Below are 16,543 nucleotides of genomic sequence, written 5' to 3' on the forward strand. Positions count from 1 at the left end.
AATTTTTTGGTGAAGTGATATTTTTCTTTTAAAATTAAAAATATTCCAAGTTAATCGATGCATGAACATTAGAGTATCACCATTGAATGTTAGGATATCGCGTGTACTTATCTTGAATGAGTAGTGGAATTATTTTGATTCATTCATGACTTAACATGTGTTTACTACATATGCATTTAGAATTATTCTAATTTTTAGTTTTTTAATGTTTTTTTTTTTAATACAAGCGATAATCTACACACACTATTAAGGTATAATGAGGGTTCGAACTTAAGACCACTGGTTTGTAAGTCAAGGTCATCTTCCACTGAGTTGGCTGGTTTCTCATTATTTAGTAACACATACATAATAATAATAAATATATGCGAATTTATAATTCGTAATTCAATACTTAACATGAATTAGATTAATTGATGAATAGCTGAAGGCATGATCAATGAAGGTTGGTCAGAGTGGAAGGGGCTTTGGTCGCTTAAACAAGTGGTCTCGAGTTTGAGCCCTTGTGGATGCAGAAAACTTTTTTAGAAGAGGTCTTCTCATATGCGCCAGACAGTACCTCGGAGGATTATGTCTGGACCATGCCTGGGGATACCTTGGAAAACCAAAAAGAATAGCTGAAGGCATGTGTATTGTACATGCTACTGGAGGAAAGTAGATCATGAGATGAGGGCAACTATCTTACTTGTAGTTATGAGTTGGCCCATCGCATTGAATTTCATCATCATCATCATCGTCGTCACCACCATTTTCAATTCATTCACCACACACGAACGAAACAAAAGAAAAACAAAGCAGCACACAATGGATCTTTTAGCTACCAACCTCCAACAAAAATCCATCAGTTACAGAATTGTTCACAAGCTAGCTATTATTCTCGTGTGCATAGCACTAGCAGAAATTCACATGCCATGGAAGAATTAGCTACACACCCTTCATTATTCAATAATTATTTATTGAATAATGGGACAATAATCAACTCCACCATTCATGATTTATTAAAAATTATAGGGTCACTTAGTGAGTAGAAATTCAAACCCGAGACATCGTCTACTATTGAGAAAGATCTTAGTATCAAACTAGCTATAAAACAAAACATTAAAATTGAGGGTCGAGTTACAATTTGGTGTTGAACTGTGTTTCGCAAACATAGCCTATAATTTACAGGTTAAAGTTAAAGTCGGGTTAGATTTTGATGGGTTTGGATGGGTCGGATCCAAGTTAAAGACGATGATTTTTTGGATATTATAAAATGTAGTTTGATGCATGTGTGTGTTAGGTCAGTTGGTCAGGACAGTGAGTTAGGTCAGTTGGTCAGGGCAATAAGCTAGCCCGCTTACATTCAAGTTCGAATTCTCCTCTCAATAAAGTAGATTAATTTAGAATACTTTAGACTATCGCTTGTATTAAAAAAAATATTAGTATTATTTTATTTTATTTTTTGTTAAATGTTGTTATACTTTTTACTTTTAACCCAAATCGCACCTCTCCTCAAAAAACAAAAAAAAACAACAACAAAAAAAAAAAAAAACCCAAAACGCCAGGCCCATCTCGAAGTTCCTGAGTCCAAATCCGAACTCCAAACTCCAAAACGCAAAACTCACTCTCGCAGGTAGAGAGAGAGTCTTCTCCACCAGAACTCCGTCTACTCTTGAGCTGTGTAAATCTCTACTCTCAGTTTTGCCTTTTAATGCTTTAGCAAACATGCCCTTATTATAATATGCTTATTGAAATCGAACTTTTGATTTTTTCTTTGGGTTCTGTACGTGTCGTTCTGTAGTGAAAATGAAGTTTATGGATTGGTATGTAAAGATTGCACTCGGGTCGGCTCTGATTGGAGCTTCTATGGAGTTTTTCATGATCAAAACCGGCTTCTGTGTGAGAACTCTCCTTTTTCACTCCTTTCCATCTTTACCCAATTGCTTCTTTCTCCTGCTTACTATTGCTTTGCTGCCTATTATTTCTTCTTCTTTTTTTTTTGGGGTGCAACTATGTATCTACCCCTGATATTTATAACTGGAGTTTGCAATTAACTGTTTGGTAGAGGATTAAGTTCATCCTTAAATTTAGATTTTTATTTTCCTTCTTAGAATTGATTAGATTGTGATTGTATGGTGCAAATTCATGTAATTTGATAAATATTACAGGGTTGTTCATAACTGTTATAATGTATGAAAGCAAAACATCAGACTTGTATTAGGGAATTTTGAAAATGGCTGTGATGGCATTATATGTGCACTTCTATATTCAATGTTAGATATGAATGATATTGGTGGTTGAACTGAACTTAGATGAGGTTTCACATTCACACGGTTTTTATTGATTTCTTGGACCCTTTGAATTGGCACTTTTGTTGGTGCTGGTTACTCCCAAGTGGAGTTCGAACTTGGGGAACAACAGTTTCCACTAAATATTTCCTTTGATCTGTGTTGCTCCCCATTTGAGCCCTTGTTGCGGTGCACTTGGACTAGGGTTGGGCCCTCTAAGTTGTCCTTGGCCACCTCTACCCTCTTCTCGCCTCGGGTGTCTCCTGTCCTAACCATTTGTTTTTCTTTCAGCAAAAGAACAAACACACAAAAAAAATATCCACCGTCTTTTGGCCCATCTTTACAAGAAACTAGTTACCTTTACATGTTAATGTTGTTTCTAACAAATGTCCACTTTTGTTGCTTGGCTTTATCTAGTTGAATTGTTCTGTGCCATTTTTACCAAAAGGGTGCCTGTTGCATTCTCTCTTATCATTTTGATTTTTGTTGTTGCACAATCTAATTCTTAGTTACTCTCTTTCTATGCGGGCAGATGACAAAGTAACTGTTTTGGAGTCAGAGAAACGGGCTTGGGAGAATTCACTGGAGGCTCAGGCAATCAGAGATGCTCTGAATCCTTGGAAAGATCGTGATGCAGAAGCGAGGAAAGAATCCTAAGTTGGATGGCAGCATGTTCATAAGGTTTGTTTACTATTGCATGTTGGTAGTGGGAATCTAAATTTCTTTGTACAATGCAATCCATTTGCTTGGTTCGACATACAATATCAAGAACTGCGACTGTTTATAGTCGTGATGCCATTCAGGATTCACAGTTGCTAGCGGACTCTAATTGACTGTCTTGTTAGTTAGTGTTTTCCTATTTTCCACAACTTATGGCTGGTTCATGATCCTAAACCATTTTTGTGTGGGGTGTGATCTGCCTTACAGTTTCAATATCTGTATTAGTATCTATAATAGTAATACAGATCACAGATTTTAATCTTTTGACTTGGCCATTAGTTTCCACGATTGATTGATTTGGACTAATATCTCTACCAAGTAGGAATGGTAGCTGATAGTATTAGAATCTGTTTATGAGCTCAGCTTGAACTATGCCTGGAAAGTGAATATAACCTCTGAATATTTGACAGCATGATATGGTTGAATTTTGAATATCTTCTTTATCACGGTAAAACATCTGACTCTAGTTTTTATTTTAACTCTCATACTGCACAAGATTTGTCTGTAAACAGGTTTGGTATATCAAAAAACTGAACAGTGTTTTTGTGACTCTGCAGGAAGAAGATAACATTATAAGCGGGGGATCATTCGGAAAATACTGACAAGAAATTACACTGTTTCTTCTGAGTAGAACAAAGTGAGAGATAACCTTGATCATCCTGAAAATTATTTCATTCCTCCGATTTCTGTAATTTATATTCTTGTTGTCCTGGTTACATGATCAACAATTTTGATGAATACGTTCATGTAGCCTTTTTGATTGGTTCTTGTAAGCAACTACAGTTCCGAATGATCGAGACAAAAGTTCTGTTACTCTTAAACCTTTAGCATGTGCGCCATGGCTATGAAGCTAAAATCTTTGCGCCATGGAAGAATAGCTTGTACTATCTGGCCGACATTTTTGTTGCCTCTGTAAGTAGATTCAGGGTGTTCAATCAACCTAACATATCAAGTTGATTGTTGCTTTGATAATTGCTAGTGTAAAGGAGAAAAACTAGCATGCCCCGGATGTACGCACATGTTGTCTCTACCTCTCTCCTCACGTGACTTGTTTTTATACAACTCATAATGTACAGTGACTTTGTAATGCGCTAAAATGAAATTGGAAATTGAGTGGCTAAAATTTTGTTAAGTAGTCAATAAAAATTGTCACTTACCAACCTCATAAATTTAAAGCCACACGATATCTTGAAGATGTAAGTAACAACACGTCCTGAACTTAAAAACAATATCTAAAAGATCATATGAAAGCGTGGTAGCTTGACATGACAACAGGAGTCGAACACTTGAATGCTTGTCGGCATACCCCAAGATTTAGCAGTGCGTTTTCAATCATCTATAATTTACTTTTGTGCTAATGGAAATTAGCACCTGAGCTTGGGGAGTAGGTTAGCTAGTCAGATAATGAACCATTAAATTGATTATCAATTTGTCCAAAAAAAAACATTGCGATTGGTTATCAATTCATCCTAACCAAAAAATAATTGGGATTATCAAACCCACTTTAAAAATAATCATGAACATGAGTCCTTCGTTCCGTTGCTATTTATTAGTGCCTTTACCAATAGCGATTAATTAAGGGTGCTGATTTTCCCACTCCCTTTTTCTAAACAAAAAGGAGTGTATGTGGATAAAAGAGGAGTGGGAAAATCATTTTCCTTAATCAATGGTAAATGTCATGTATCATATTTATCGATCACATTATTCATTACATTTTCCACGTAAGTAAGACTTATCTACACAAATGAATTATATCATGCAGTCAACAATTTGATTAGATTTAAAATTAATTGGCAATGGAAAGAGAAATCCAAAATCTTATGTGCAAGATTTTTTTTTTTTTAAATCCAAAATGAACAGTTTGGGAAAGATGAGTGGATGGATGATAGAACCCACCACCAAATTGGAATGTCAAGCGAGAACCTACCACATTTTGACCAAATAGGAGTGAGAAGTGCGTTTTGTCACTGTTGCATCAACAAACAGGAAAAAAAAAAAAAAATTATTAGGTTTTGAACTATGGCCCTATAAGAAAGCATTATATAGGCAAAGATTACCCACCTAACTTTAACCACCACAGAGTTAATATTCAATTCAATGAAAAAGCAGTGAAGATTATGGATTGCAAGGAGGGTTTTGTTGATGTGTCTTGCTTCTTTCTATGGGAAGGCAGTGCAGATTCAGAGGCAGATCATCACACTGGCCCTCTGAATGCAAACAACAGCACTAAAATAGAAATAGCACTTGAAGCTGAGGATGCAGAGTCATGCAGCTCTGGCACACTTAGTGATCATGCATTTGGTGCTTGTGAGGCTCTTGATAGTTACTGTAAGGATGCCGAAGAGCGTCAGAAGAGTCGGTGTAGTAGCAAGGTGTGGCTGCAGTCAGATGCAGGCTCAGGTTATGAGGAAGATGAAGAAGAAGAAGTGGAATCAAAGATGGTTTGTCATGTTAACAACAGCATGGATGAGATGGAGGAGGATAGGCTCTTTTGGGAGACTTGCATGGCAGTAGGGTACCCATCATCAAGTCCTTAATTTGTAATTACTTTTGATTATATACCTCCTCTGTCTTTCTTAATTATTACAGACATAATTTAAGTTTCGGTCTAAAGATGAATGAGATATTACAGTTAGATATTGTTAAGATTTTTAAGAGACGGTCTAGCAACTCACTACGACCAATTGTTGTATCAAGTTTTCGGTGGAGATTTCGTCTTCCTCTGTCATTTTTCTTAGGCTTTAGAAGCATATATAATTTAAGTTTTGTGTTAAAGATGTAGAGAAAATGTCTTAAGGTGTGTGTTTGCATGCCCTTTTTGGAGCTTTCATCAGTGATCTATGTAACTGTGATTATATATGTCCAATTAAGAATGATGTATCCTTGCCATTGTGTTTTGGATAGAGTTTTATGCACTAGTCTTACCTTTTGGTTGAAGATTTATTGGAGGCTTAACTTTTCTCAGGCGCCATCCGAAAAAAAGGGTTCTCGAAGTTTTGATTATCTGGAAGCTATATCCTCAAACCAAAGAGAACCCCCTGCATATATTATGCTTTGAATTAAAGTGATTTGGAGTTTAATCTATAATGTATGCTTTGGCGGCATCTATATCTTCCCCTGAAGCAAATGCGGCCACCACGGAAGTAAAAGAAAAACATCACAAGAGTAATTAACTTAAATTAATTGACTATTATTTGGTTTCATGGCAGCTATCTCCATTTAATTTGAGAAAATTTAAGGTTCGACTCACATGAATAAAAGAAAATTTGTTGGTATAAAAGTCCCACGAAATTCCGTATACCCTTTGAATCCTAAAAGAGTAAATTGATTATATACCAAATTGCGTGGTATCGCAAAATTAATTTCCAGATTTTAGTGGATCCTTGTTCAAATGGAAGTATGAACATGGGTTAAAAACAAGCCGTCCTTATAATATAATGGTTATGGCCGTCCAGGTTTATCTGAAACTGAATCGCCCAACCATTTGCTTTCTTTTTACTCTCCATCATTTGTGCACAGATCTCTCCAAAAGCATACATTGAAATTAATTAAATATTTGTATAATTAACTAATATCACTATGCCATTGCCAGCCATCAAGATAGTCGATCTAGGGACGTGCAAAATCATGTACTTATATATATGTAAGAAGCAAGGTATATACCTTGAATTACGTTGAAACATTGAAATTTTGTCACCTAACTAAGTTCAATCGCATGTAGTAATATAAAGTAATAATTGCAAATGTCAAACCCAATAGACATTTGCTCGTATGTTCACTTATGAATCGGGGAAGTTAGAAATATAGAAAAGAAGGAATGAGTATAAAATCAACTGCGCTTTTCTAATCAATCTACTTCCAAGATTTTTCAAGTATTGGATTATATATAGATTTTAACGTGGAACCTAGATAGTTTTTTTACTCCTTATGCATTAGTATTGAACTATACACAAATTCTTATACTCATTAATAGGTAACCTAGTTTTTCATTTTAAAATACCTTAATAAACATTGAAAAACAAGTCGTCTCCCATTTCTTTCGGTCAAAGCCTTGGTTCAATGAAGCAAGGGGCAAATGATTAATTAGTAGTTGACTTGGCCAATCATATACTTCAATTATTCAAAAGATATCATGAAGAGCATTACCCTTGGAAAAGTGAACGTTCAAATAGGTTTTTAATGGATTAATTATAGCACAAGGAAACCAAGAATCAACTTCGAAAGTGGGTTTGCTACTACGTACTATATATATAGAGTCTTGCTGCTTTTGAGATTGCATATTCATTCAGCTAGCAGAAAACAAACATTGGCATTGCTTCCTGCAAGACCATACTCAAAATTAATTTGGGGGGTTTTTTTTTTTCTGGATAATTAATTGAAATCATGAGGCTTGTCAATTTAAATGTATTGTTTGTTTCTCTTCTTGTGCTCATAGAGGTTGTTAGTGTTTGCAATGGACGTGGCTTGAGCCCGGCGTTCTATCGCAAGAGTTGCCCTCAAATTGGAAGAATAGTGAGGAGCATTACATGGAGCAAGGTTGCAGCAAATCCTACCTTGGCAGCCAAGCTTCTAAGGCTCCACTACCATGATTGCTTTGTTCGGGTATAATTAATTTTAAGCACTCAATTTATACATCATTAAGCATCTCTAGTGAGGGGTTGTATAATGAGATGTATGTTAAATATATACCATTTGTGATCGGAATCACCTGCAATGGGAAGGTGTAAACAATTGTAAATTTGCATTACAATCATGAGATGCAAATTTAGATGCACATGTGCATCATTTTTTACATCCCTTGCAGGTGAGGCCTACATGAGAAAAAAAAAAAAAATATGGACAAAAGTGAGCAAAATCAATTATACATCTTTAGATTTACATTTTTCCCATTGGAGTAAAAACCACATTTAAACCCCCGGAGATGTAAAGAGAATGTAAAAGTGGCTTTACACCCTCCCCACTGTGGATGCTCTTATAAGTAGATAATACACCTCACTAATTATATACTAATTTGTATGTATGTGACGGCTCTTAACGTTGTTAATTGAATTGACTTTAGCGGACGGTCAGTTTAATCTATGGTTCACGATGACCTATCATGCCCTTCATATTAATTTTTCCTAATGCATGCATATATATATATATATATATATGTTGTTTGTTTGTAGGGATGTGATGCATCAATATTGATAGATTCAACGAGTGGCAACGCGGCAGAAAAGGATGCAATACCAAACAGGTCCATCGGAGGTTACGATGTTATTGACGAAATCAAAACCAAATTAGAAGAAGAATGTCCCGACATCGTCTCATGTGCTGATATTGTTGCCTTGGCTGCCAGGGATGCTGTTTCTTACCAAGTACGTGCCATGCACACTAAAATCATTCCTCTTTTTTATCACATATTAATAAAAATTATTATGTGTGACGACAATATTACGTACACATAATGTTCTTTTTTTCTAGTAAGATTTCATCAATATCATCTAACATCGCGCTTGTGCAGTTTGGGAGGCCCATGTGGCAGGTTTTGACTGGCAGAAAAGATGGAAGAGTCTCACTTGCCACAGAGGCTTCAAGGGACTTGCCCTCCGGAAATGCAAACTTCACCACCCTCCAACAGCAATTTGCTGGTCTTGGCCTAAACATCATAGATCTTGTTGCCTTATCAGGTATATATATATATATATAACAAGCTAGACAGATATACGAATCTGAATTCCGTGTTCAAATAAGAATCTATCTCGTTAATGGTTCAAACTAACTGATCAGACTGTCTGATAAGAGAATGTTAATTTCAAAACTTTGTAGGGGCACATACAATTGGAGTGGCACATTGCGCTGTATTTCAAAGGAGACTGAATGCGACAGGCAAAGGTGACGCCGACCCTTCACTTGATCCAGAATACGCACAGTTCTTGAGAACGCAATGCACCACCCCGCCTAACCCGGCGGTCGCCGTGGCATTGGACGCCAACAGCTCAGTTTCCTTTGACAGCCATTACTTTGTGGGTTTGAGGCACAACAAAGGGCTCTTGGGATCAGATGCAGCCCTACTCACTGACCCACGTTCGGCTAGAGTTGTAAAAAGCTTTCAAGGGTTCAATGTTTTCATGGCTAACTTTGGGCTTTCAATGAAGAAAATGGGTGCCATTGGAGTCAAAAAAGGTGCCCGGGATGATGGAGAGATTAGGAAGAATTGCAGGGTTGTTAATGCAGCTAATTAAGATTAAGATATCTCCATTAATTATATGGTCTATTATTAATTGTCACGTCTGTAATGTCATATAGTTTGCTCTTTTCTCTTTTTTCTAATGGGAATAAATAGGTAGGGCCTTGGTGGTTGCAACTCAACAAAAAGCCGTACCACTCGATCGAACTGAATAAAATAAACATCCTAGAAAAGGGTATATTTATAGTTTCAAAAATAGTTAATTTTGATTCAAATGACGCTATTTGTACCATATTTACTGACCGATGTATTTTGATCCAAATGAAGCTATTTGTACCATATTTACTAACCGCATTGCTGACCACATCTCTAATATATATGAGTTCCACATATATTAGACTAGAGTCCACCTTTATTAGAAAGGTACTCAGCGATATGATCAATATATGTGTTGATGTGGGGCAAAGAGATTTTCCGACCAAGGAAGAGGGGCATGTCCGTAATTGATCAACCCAAAATTAATATTAACCGCTTTTACCAAACTCACTCACGTGCAAAAAAAATATTTACCGAACTGCCTTTTCTCTCTCAAAGGCCAAAGGCAATATCGTTTCCCTTAATTTCCCGTGCATGGTTAATTTGCATGTTTCCAACACTGTCAATGGGAAAGAAGAAGAAAAATGATCAGGAAGCCAAAGTAAGATTCTATATTTCCAATTATTTCACCATTAAAATCGAAACTCAAAATTTCAAAATTAATTATTACATTTCTTACTTATATATATGTAGGTAATTGTGGCAGAATTCAACGTCTCAATGCACTGTAATGCATGCGAAAGAACCGTTGCTAAAACTCTTTCCAAACTCAAAGGTAAATCACTTGTGCAATTCGATCTTCATCTCTTCTTAAACATACGATTATTATTTTTAATTGTATTTTGCTTATTTAATTTCGTGGGTTAATTCATTAGGGGTGGAGAAGTTTACGACAGACATGAACAAACACAAGGTTGTTGTGACGGGGAAGATGGACCCACAAAAGGTTTTGAAGAAACTGAGGAAGAAGACAGGCAAGAAAGTAGAGATTGTGGTTGACAAGGAAGAAAAACCAAACGATGCGTCTGATGAAGGCAATTTGGCAAAACCTTTTTTTGACTGCTGCAAAGAGACTGATATTCTAATGATGTTTAGTGATGAGAACCCTAATGCTTGTTGCATGATGTAACCAAAGATCAAAATTCATCATGCGTTCGTCCGTCCGTTTCTCACAGAAATAACACAAAATTTATAAATTCTTTGAAGCGTAAGAAGATGTGAGGTCCTATTTGTGAGTCTCGCATCCGCACTTGTGACGGATGGATGACATAAGCCATTCCATTCATACAAGTTTTCTTTTTAGGTGCACAAATCATTTTGTTTATTTAATATTTGAGATGGGCAATAATTTGTTTGCAGGATATAAAGGGAAATAATGCATTGGTGGTTGGTTTCCATATGCGGTGGCCTTTATGAATTTTGTATTATTTGCTTTCATTTTCTGATGAATAAGGCAATGTGGCCTAACTCTTTCTATTTTTTTTGACTAACTGTTTTGGAGATATGTCAATTCATGACTTATAATTGGAGAGGTGGGGATGCATACTTCAATTTAATCAGTTGGGTATGTATGTGATTGCTTTGGCAAGCCATGAAAAGTAGTAATAAAATGTGGTTTCATACCGCTCACCACTAACTAGTCTCCTCCTGCCTACATATGGAACGTCGTCTTGTGCCAAAGCCACTCTCTCTCTCTCTCTCTCTCTCTCTCTCTCTCTCTCTCTCTCTCTCTCTCTCTCTCTCTCAAAGTGTCAGCATCTGAGTATAATGGGATGCATTATGACAAATGCAATGCATGTGAAATTTTCCAGCACCGACCCACCAACCTCTTGGTTGTGACAGATTTTAGAGATTGCAGAGTTGATCATATCTCAAACATTTGTAGTACTCTATCAAACAATAAGCACCATGATACATGCACCATTCACATTCACCGTCAACAAGAAGTTGCCAGCATTATATCATATACCAGAAAAATAAACAATTTTTCCACCCTTGTTCTTCTCTTTCCAGTGTCCAATAATATTTTGCAGATCTAGCTTTTGTTTATTGGCATAATGGTTAAGCAATGAGGTAACCAAGTGCTTGGCAACTCAGAATTGGAATTGCAAACATGAAAAAGACTTCAAAAGCTGTCTTCTAGTCTACAAATCAATTCTTGCATTTATAGGACATGCTAAAATCTCTGGGAACTCAACTAGTTTGAGCTGGTGATTGATGTACTGGATTGGTTAGGCTGCCTTCAGCTAATGCCACTCTTTTGCTCAAATATGCTACTTTATACAGATGGGGAAACTAAATATAAATCATTACAGTTTTGGTTTTGTATACAGTGAAAAAAGGGAACTCTTTAGTTTCCCTTCATGACATTATCTTCAGTGCCTCTCTTGTTTGTCCAAGTACGTTGAATACTGTTGCTGCAATATGAGAAGGGGTGAGCCCGGCTTCAACCAATTGATCAGCAGGGGAACCATGGTCAATGTACCGGTCTGGAAGAACCAGCGGTCTCCACTGCAAGTTATACAACATCAAAGTGAGGTTTGTTTACCAGTAGCTGAGGAGTTCAATGTTAATGCAAGACTCAATGAAACATCATGTCATAACAATAAATTCACACCTTAAGTTTGCCGTCAAGAAGGCCATCAAGGGCCAGAAACTGAGCAACGTGAGATCCGAACCCTCCAATGGATCCCTCTTCCACTGTAATCAAAAACTCATGTGATTTTGCAAGGCTGCGAATAAGAGCACGATCCAGTGGTTTGCAAAACCGTGCATCAGCAACTGTTAGGCGCAAGCCATGGGATTCAACCAAAGAGGATGCAGCCAAACAGCTCTGAACTGCTGCTCCATATCCCAAAAGTGCCACTCTTTCCCCTTCAATCAATATTCTGCCTTTTCCTACCTGTAGTTGAATTACCAAACATTTAATTATCTTGTAAAATGCTATTGAGACTTTCCACCACTATGGAGATATATAGAAGTAGACTCTGTTGAAAGTCACCTCAAGAGGAGTGCCTTTATTCCCTGGCGGCAGTTGAACACCAACCCCATTTCCTCTTGGGTATCGGAAACAACTTGGTCGGTCATCTATGGCCGCAGCTGTGGCTACCATATGGAAAAGCTCTGCCTCATCAGAAGGAGCCATCACCACCATGTTAGGCAGGCATGCCATAAAAGTCACATCAAAAGACCCACAATGCGTGGGACCATCAGCTCCAACCAGTCCAGCTCGGTCCATGGCAAATCTCACAGGCAGCTTCTGCAAATCTACATCATGTACCACCTGTGGCATGAACCCAGAGAATACAACCTTTGAGTTTGCACACTCTTTCAGTAATATTATGACTATAAAAGAATAGCACCATATAAAATTTCAAACGAAGATAATGATGGGGGGAGACGTATATGGAAGAAGCTATTAGCTTGCCTGGTCATAAGCCCTCTGCAAAAAAGATGAGTAAATTGCACAGAAAGGTTTTAGGCCTTCACAGGCCAGACCTGCAGCAAAAGTAACCGCATGCTGCTCTGCTATTCCAACATCAAAGCATCTTGTTGGAAAACGGCGGAGGAAGAGATTCATGCCTGTTCCACCTCCCATTGCAGCATGGATTGCTACAATATCTTTGTCCGCTTCAGCTTCTGCAATCAAAGCCTCAGCAAAGTATGTTGTGTAAGAAAGTGTACTAGCACTGGCTTTGAATTGCTTTCCGGTTGCAGGATCAAACTTGGCCACTCCTGAAAAAGCAAAAGTGAAAGCAAAACTACTTAAACGTCCTTGATGGATTGAGATAAGGCATATGCAGATCACATCAGTGAGATCTTTTTAATTGCATTGAAGATTATCAGTTTTCCTTGCATGGCATCTTGAGCGAATGAGATGGATCAATTTTGGAAATAATTCAACGAAATTCCATATTTACCATGGTACTTGTCTGCAGCTTTCTCTGCATATGGATATCCCCGGCCTTTCTCAGTGATAAGGTGGATCAGGACAGGACCTGTTGTTTTGGTACTTTTAACCTCTTTGAGAATGGCAATAAGATCATCTATGTTGTGACCATCAACTGGACCAATATAATATAGTCCAAGCTCTTCAAATAGTGATGAACCAGTACCACTGATCATTCCACGAGCATACTCATCAACTTTTGCTGCCAGATTATGCACCGGACCACCAATTTGTTTGGTAACTCCCTGCAACAAACTCAAATGAAAGTTGAACCACATTCAGACTCACCAGATTTTAAAAATGTTGTGCTGTCTTTATGCTTAATTCTGTTCTGAATTCAGATTACTTACTTTGGCAACCTCTCTTAATTCTCTGAGTGGCCTGTTTGACTGCAACCTACTGAGAGCACTACTCAAAGCTCCTACTGGAGGTATGGGTCCATCAAGACTGGCAGTAGGTAACGAAACCTGTTTATTGTCATTCAGAATTATAATCATGTCAGAATCGAGGTACCCAGCGTTGTTCATGGCTTCGTAAGCTTGCCCTGCTGTCATAGCACCATCACCTATTACAGCAACCACATGATTATTTCCACCCTTTAGATCCCTTCCCACCGCCATCCCTGTGTGTTGATTAACATCCCAAAGGTTAAAACCAAAGAGAGAAATCAATGTTGTGATCTAAGAATTTTAATCGAGACTGTAACTTTAGCAATTTAATAGAAGTCAATTGGATCATTCATATATAGAAAAGGCCAATGTGATTGTATGACTGATAATATAATAAACATTTTCCATAACATAAGATGCAAGTGTATCATCAGGCATCCCACAAACAGTTACACAAAAATATTGTCAAAGGAAGCTGATTTCTTTCATTTACACAATAATAGAATTTTTCTTAAACAGGTTTTTAATTAGTTCTATAAGAAACTGTCTTCAATAAGATAAGGAAAGATGTTAAATGGAAATCTTTTAGCTCAGACCATAATTGTAGATTCTAATCATAAAATCATTTTATAAACAAAACAAGAATACTGTTAAGATCAAAAAAGCTTTCAAAATGGTGCAGAAGAAGAAATTACCCAAGCCTGCTGAGATAGTGGTAGAACTGTGACCAGTGCCAAAGCAATCATATTCACTCTCAGAGCGCTTAGTGAAGCCAGCTAACCCATCTGTCTGCCTCATAGTGTGCATCTTATCTCTCCTCCCGGTCAAGATTTTGTGTGGGTAAGACTACATAAATCAAAACAAAAACTTACAATCAGATATGGAAAATTCGTGGTATCAATATTTTTCTATGTTTGCAAGCTTGAGGAACCAATTGAAACCTGATGGCCAACATCCCATAAGATCCTATCTTGAGGAGCATTGAAGACATAATGAAGAGCCACAGTGAGCTCCACAACACCAAGGCTTGAGCCCAGGTGACCTCCAGTTTTAGAAACATTGAAGATGACATCAGACCTCAGCTCATCTGCTAGTTGTTTAAGCTCCTGAATTCACAATCAGCATAAGAAAAAAGATCAAATTAAAGCTATACAAAGATTTGAAGCTCTTCCTGATATAAAAATTAAAAAAGATATTCAAAAAAAGTACCAGTTAGTAATAGGCCTTCAGATATGTACCTTGACAGAAAGATTTTTCATGTGAATTGGATAGTTTATGGTGTCCAAGAGAGGAGTGGGTGGTCTCTGTGAGTGATACTCCCCACTCTCTGACAGTGATGCACAAATCCCAGCTGGCCTTTTCCTCCTGACCTGTGTGTTCCAAATGCGAACAAAAAAGCCCTTATCTTTCAGCAAAAACTTTTGTCCTGTTCAGTTTTTCAGAGGTGCTGAATTATGAAACAAAACCCAGTTCCTCCTTAAATCATTTCAGCCATGCGATGAGTTCCTCTTCTTAAATTCTACAAGAAAGATGCAGACTTTCTAACCTGATTGAGCTTGTGCTGAGATTGGCATGGCAGAACTGTTCCCCAAGAGAAATGGGAAAACAAAGAGGTGGATTTCTGAGCATCTGAATGTGTTGTTGGCCGGTTGATATGTGCAGGAAATGAGAATGTACAAAGAGCCATTGCATGTAGAAGAACTTCAAGGAGAGCTAAACAACTTCAAAATTGTAATTAGAAGTGAAATGAAGAAGAACCCAGAAAAGGGTTATTAAGAAATTAAGGCCTGACAGTTTTCCCACTGCGAGGAAGTGCTGGGTGAAAATGGTGGTAGTGTCAGTGGGGAATTGAATAAATAAATAGAGAGAGAGCTAGAGAGAGAGAGAGAGAGAGAGAGGACTGAAATGCGCGTTACTGTGAATGATGTGTGGCTGATGGTGAAATAGTGTCTAAGAGTCGATGGAAAGTAAGAGCATTCAAAGACCAAAAATGGTCTAAACAGCTTCAACTTGTTTACTTTTCATGTTCGTACCTGTAAATTGTTTTTACCAGCACCAATGCTTTTGGATCAAAGTGTGCATGTGCTCATTCATTGGGCCACGTCACTAGAAATCACAGAAAGATAGGTTGATGATAGATACGAATACAGCAATACACAAAAAAACATTTTCCAAATGGTGGTCACTCACTGACGTGGCAGTCGCATTTATTTTGCAACGTCATCCATTTTAATTTAATAATTTTATACTAATATATTACAATCTTGAAAAGAAAAATTGTCCATTACTTGTCCCCAACAGCAATCTAATAAGAAAATTTGTGTAATACTATTATATTAAAGATGAACGTTAAGGTCAGTTGCAACAAATTTGTAGAAAATACCGTGATATTATAGATTAATTCTAAACTCAATTGTTACGTGAATGTTGTTTAGTCACAACGAACTTGTGAAAAATACTGTTATATTATAGATATATTCTTTAACATATTGAATTTAAGGTAGGAATATGAACGTCCCTGTTTAATGCCTTCAATGGGAATTTTTATTTTTTTTTGTTTTTTGTTGGGTTACAAGGAGGGCCGAAGCCCAAGAAAAATCAAAAAAGATAAACTACACCAGTACAAGCCTAGCAGTGGTAATCCTAACAAACTCATTCATTGGATGTAGACAGGAAGGTATCAAAAATGCTGTTTTGGCTGCTTCTATATATATAAGTGAATTCATGGAGAGGTGAATTCAAACTCGAGTGCAAGGGTGCGAGCTCATTGCTTTGACTAAGGTTAAACCACATCCGCTTACGCCTTGATGAAACTATATTATTATAATAATTTGCAACACATTGCTATTTGTTACCATTATATACTTAGCCTGCAAAATTCATTAAAAAAAAGGGGGGGAAATTGTTTGTTGAAAAAAGGCTTCAACTTCTACCATTCCTAGAGCAATAAGAG

At 37.2% G+C, this 16,543-nt stretch overlaps 5 protein-coding genes across 7 annotated transcripts; 4 read left to right on the forward strand and 1 right to left on the reverse strand.

Moving 5' to 3' along the window:
* The first annotated feature begins 1,528 nt into the window (after positions 1–1,528).
* On the forward strand, positions 1,529–3,805 carry LOC110752321 (DNA mismatch repair protein). 2 transcript variants are annotated; one of them, XR_015836070.1, is made up of 5 exons: positions 1,529–1,657; positions 1,778–1,873; positions 2,797–2,945; positions 3,395–3,432; positions 3,542–3,805. XR_015836070.1 is itself a non-coding variant. In XM_021952942.2 (4 exons), the coding sequence occupies exons 2-3, from the start codon at positions 1,783–1,785 to the stop codon at positions 2,919–2,921; spliced, it is 216 nt and encodes a 71-aa protein (XP_021808634.2). In that variant the 5' UTR covers positions 1,529–1,657; positions 1,778–1,782; the 3' UTR covers positions 2,922–2,945; positions 3,542–3,805. The 2 variants fall into 2 exon arrangements, 1 of the variants encoding a protein (XP_021808634.2); XM_021952942.2 differs by lacking the exon at positions 3,395–3,432.
* Positions 3,806–5,101: 1,296 nt separating this feature from the next.
* On the forward strand, positions 5,102–5,521 carry LOC110752322 (uncharacterized). The gene has a single exon (XM_021952943.1). It carries the CDS (start codon positions 5,102–5,104, stop codon positions 5,519–5,521), a length of 420 nt encoding a protein of 139 aa, XP_021808635.1.
* A 1,846-nt stretch (positions 5,522–7,367) lies between these two features.
* LOC110752327 (peroxidase 24-like) lies at positions 7,368–9,482 on the forward strand. The gene is made up of 4 exons (XM_088247112.1): positions 7,368–7,586; positions 8,153–8,344; positions 8,491–8,656; positions 8,796–9,482. The coding sequence occupies exons 1-4, from the start codon at positions 7,368–7,370 to the stop codon at positions 9,209–9,211; spliced, it is 993 nt and encodes a 330-aa protein (XP_088103238.1). The 3' UTR covers positions 9,212–9,482.
* Positions 9,483–9,817: 335 nt separating this feature from the next.
* Positions 9,818–10,448, forward strand: LOC110752323 (Heavy metal transport/detoxification superfamily protein). Its single transcript, XM_021952944.2, has 3 exons — positions 9,818–9,853; positions 9,946–10,027; positions 10,128–10,448. Exons 1-3 carry the CDS (start codon positions 9,818–9,820, stop codon positions 10,379–10,381), a joined length of 372 nt encoding a protein of 123 aa, XP_021808636.2. The 3' UTR covers positions 10,382–10,448.
* Positions 10,449–11,366: 918 nt separating this feature from the next.
* LOC110752313 (1-deoxy-D-xylulose-5-phosphate synthase 1, chloroplastic) lies at positions 11,367–15,559 on the reverse strand. 2 transcript variants are annotated; one of them, XM_088246581.1, is made up of 10 exons: positions 15,137–15,559; positions 14,829–15,016; positions 14,532–14,696; positions 14,286–14,436; positions 13,552–13,823; positions 13,173–13,446; positions 12,680–12,987; positions 12,254–12,535; positions 11,870–12,154; positions 11,367–11,763 (listed from the first exon to the last, which is right to left on the reverse strand). In XM_088246581.1, exons 1-10 carry the CDS (start codon positions 15,162–15,164, stop codon positions 11,614–11,616), a joined length of 2,103 nt encoding a protein of 700 aa, XP_088102707.1. In that variant the 5' UTR covers positions 15,165–15,559; the 3' UTR covers positions 11,367–11,613. The 2 variants fall into 2 exon arrangements, with proteins under 2 accessions (XP_088102707.1, XP_021808622.1); XM_021952930.2 differs by having other exon boundaries at positions 14,829–14,960; positions 15,137–15,556.
* Positions 15,560–16,543: the final 984 nt, after the last annotated feature.

The sequence above is a fragment of the Prunus avium genome, chromosome 1 (genome assembly GCF_965620075.1).
Source record: "Prunus avium chromosome 1, drPruAviu1.hap1.1, whole genome shotgun sequence".
Lineage (NCBI taxonomy): Eukaryota > Viridiplantae > Streptophyta > Magnoliopsida > Rosales > Rosaceae > Prunus > Prunus avium.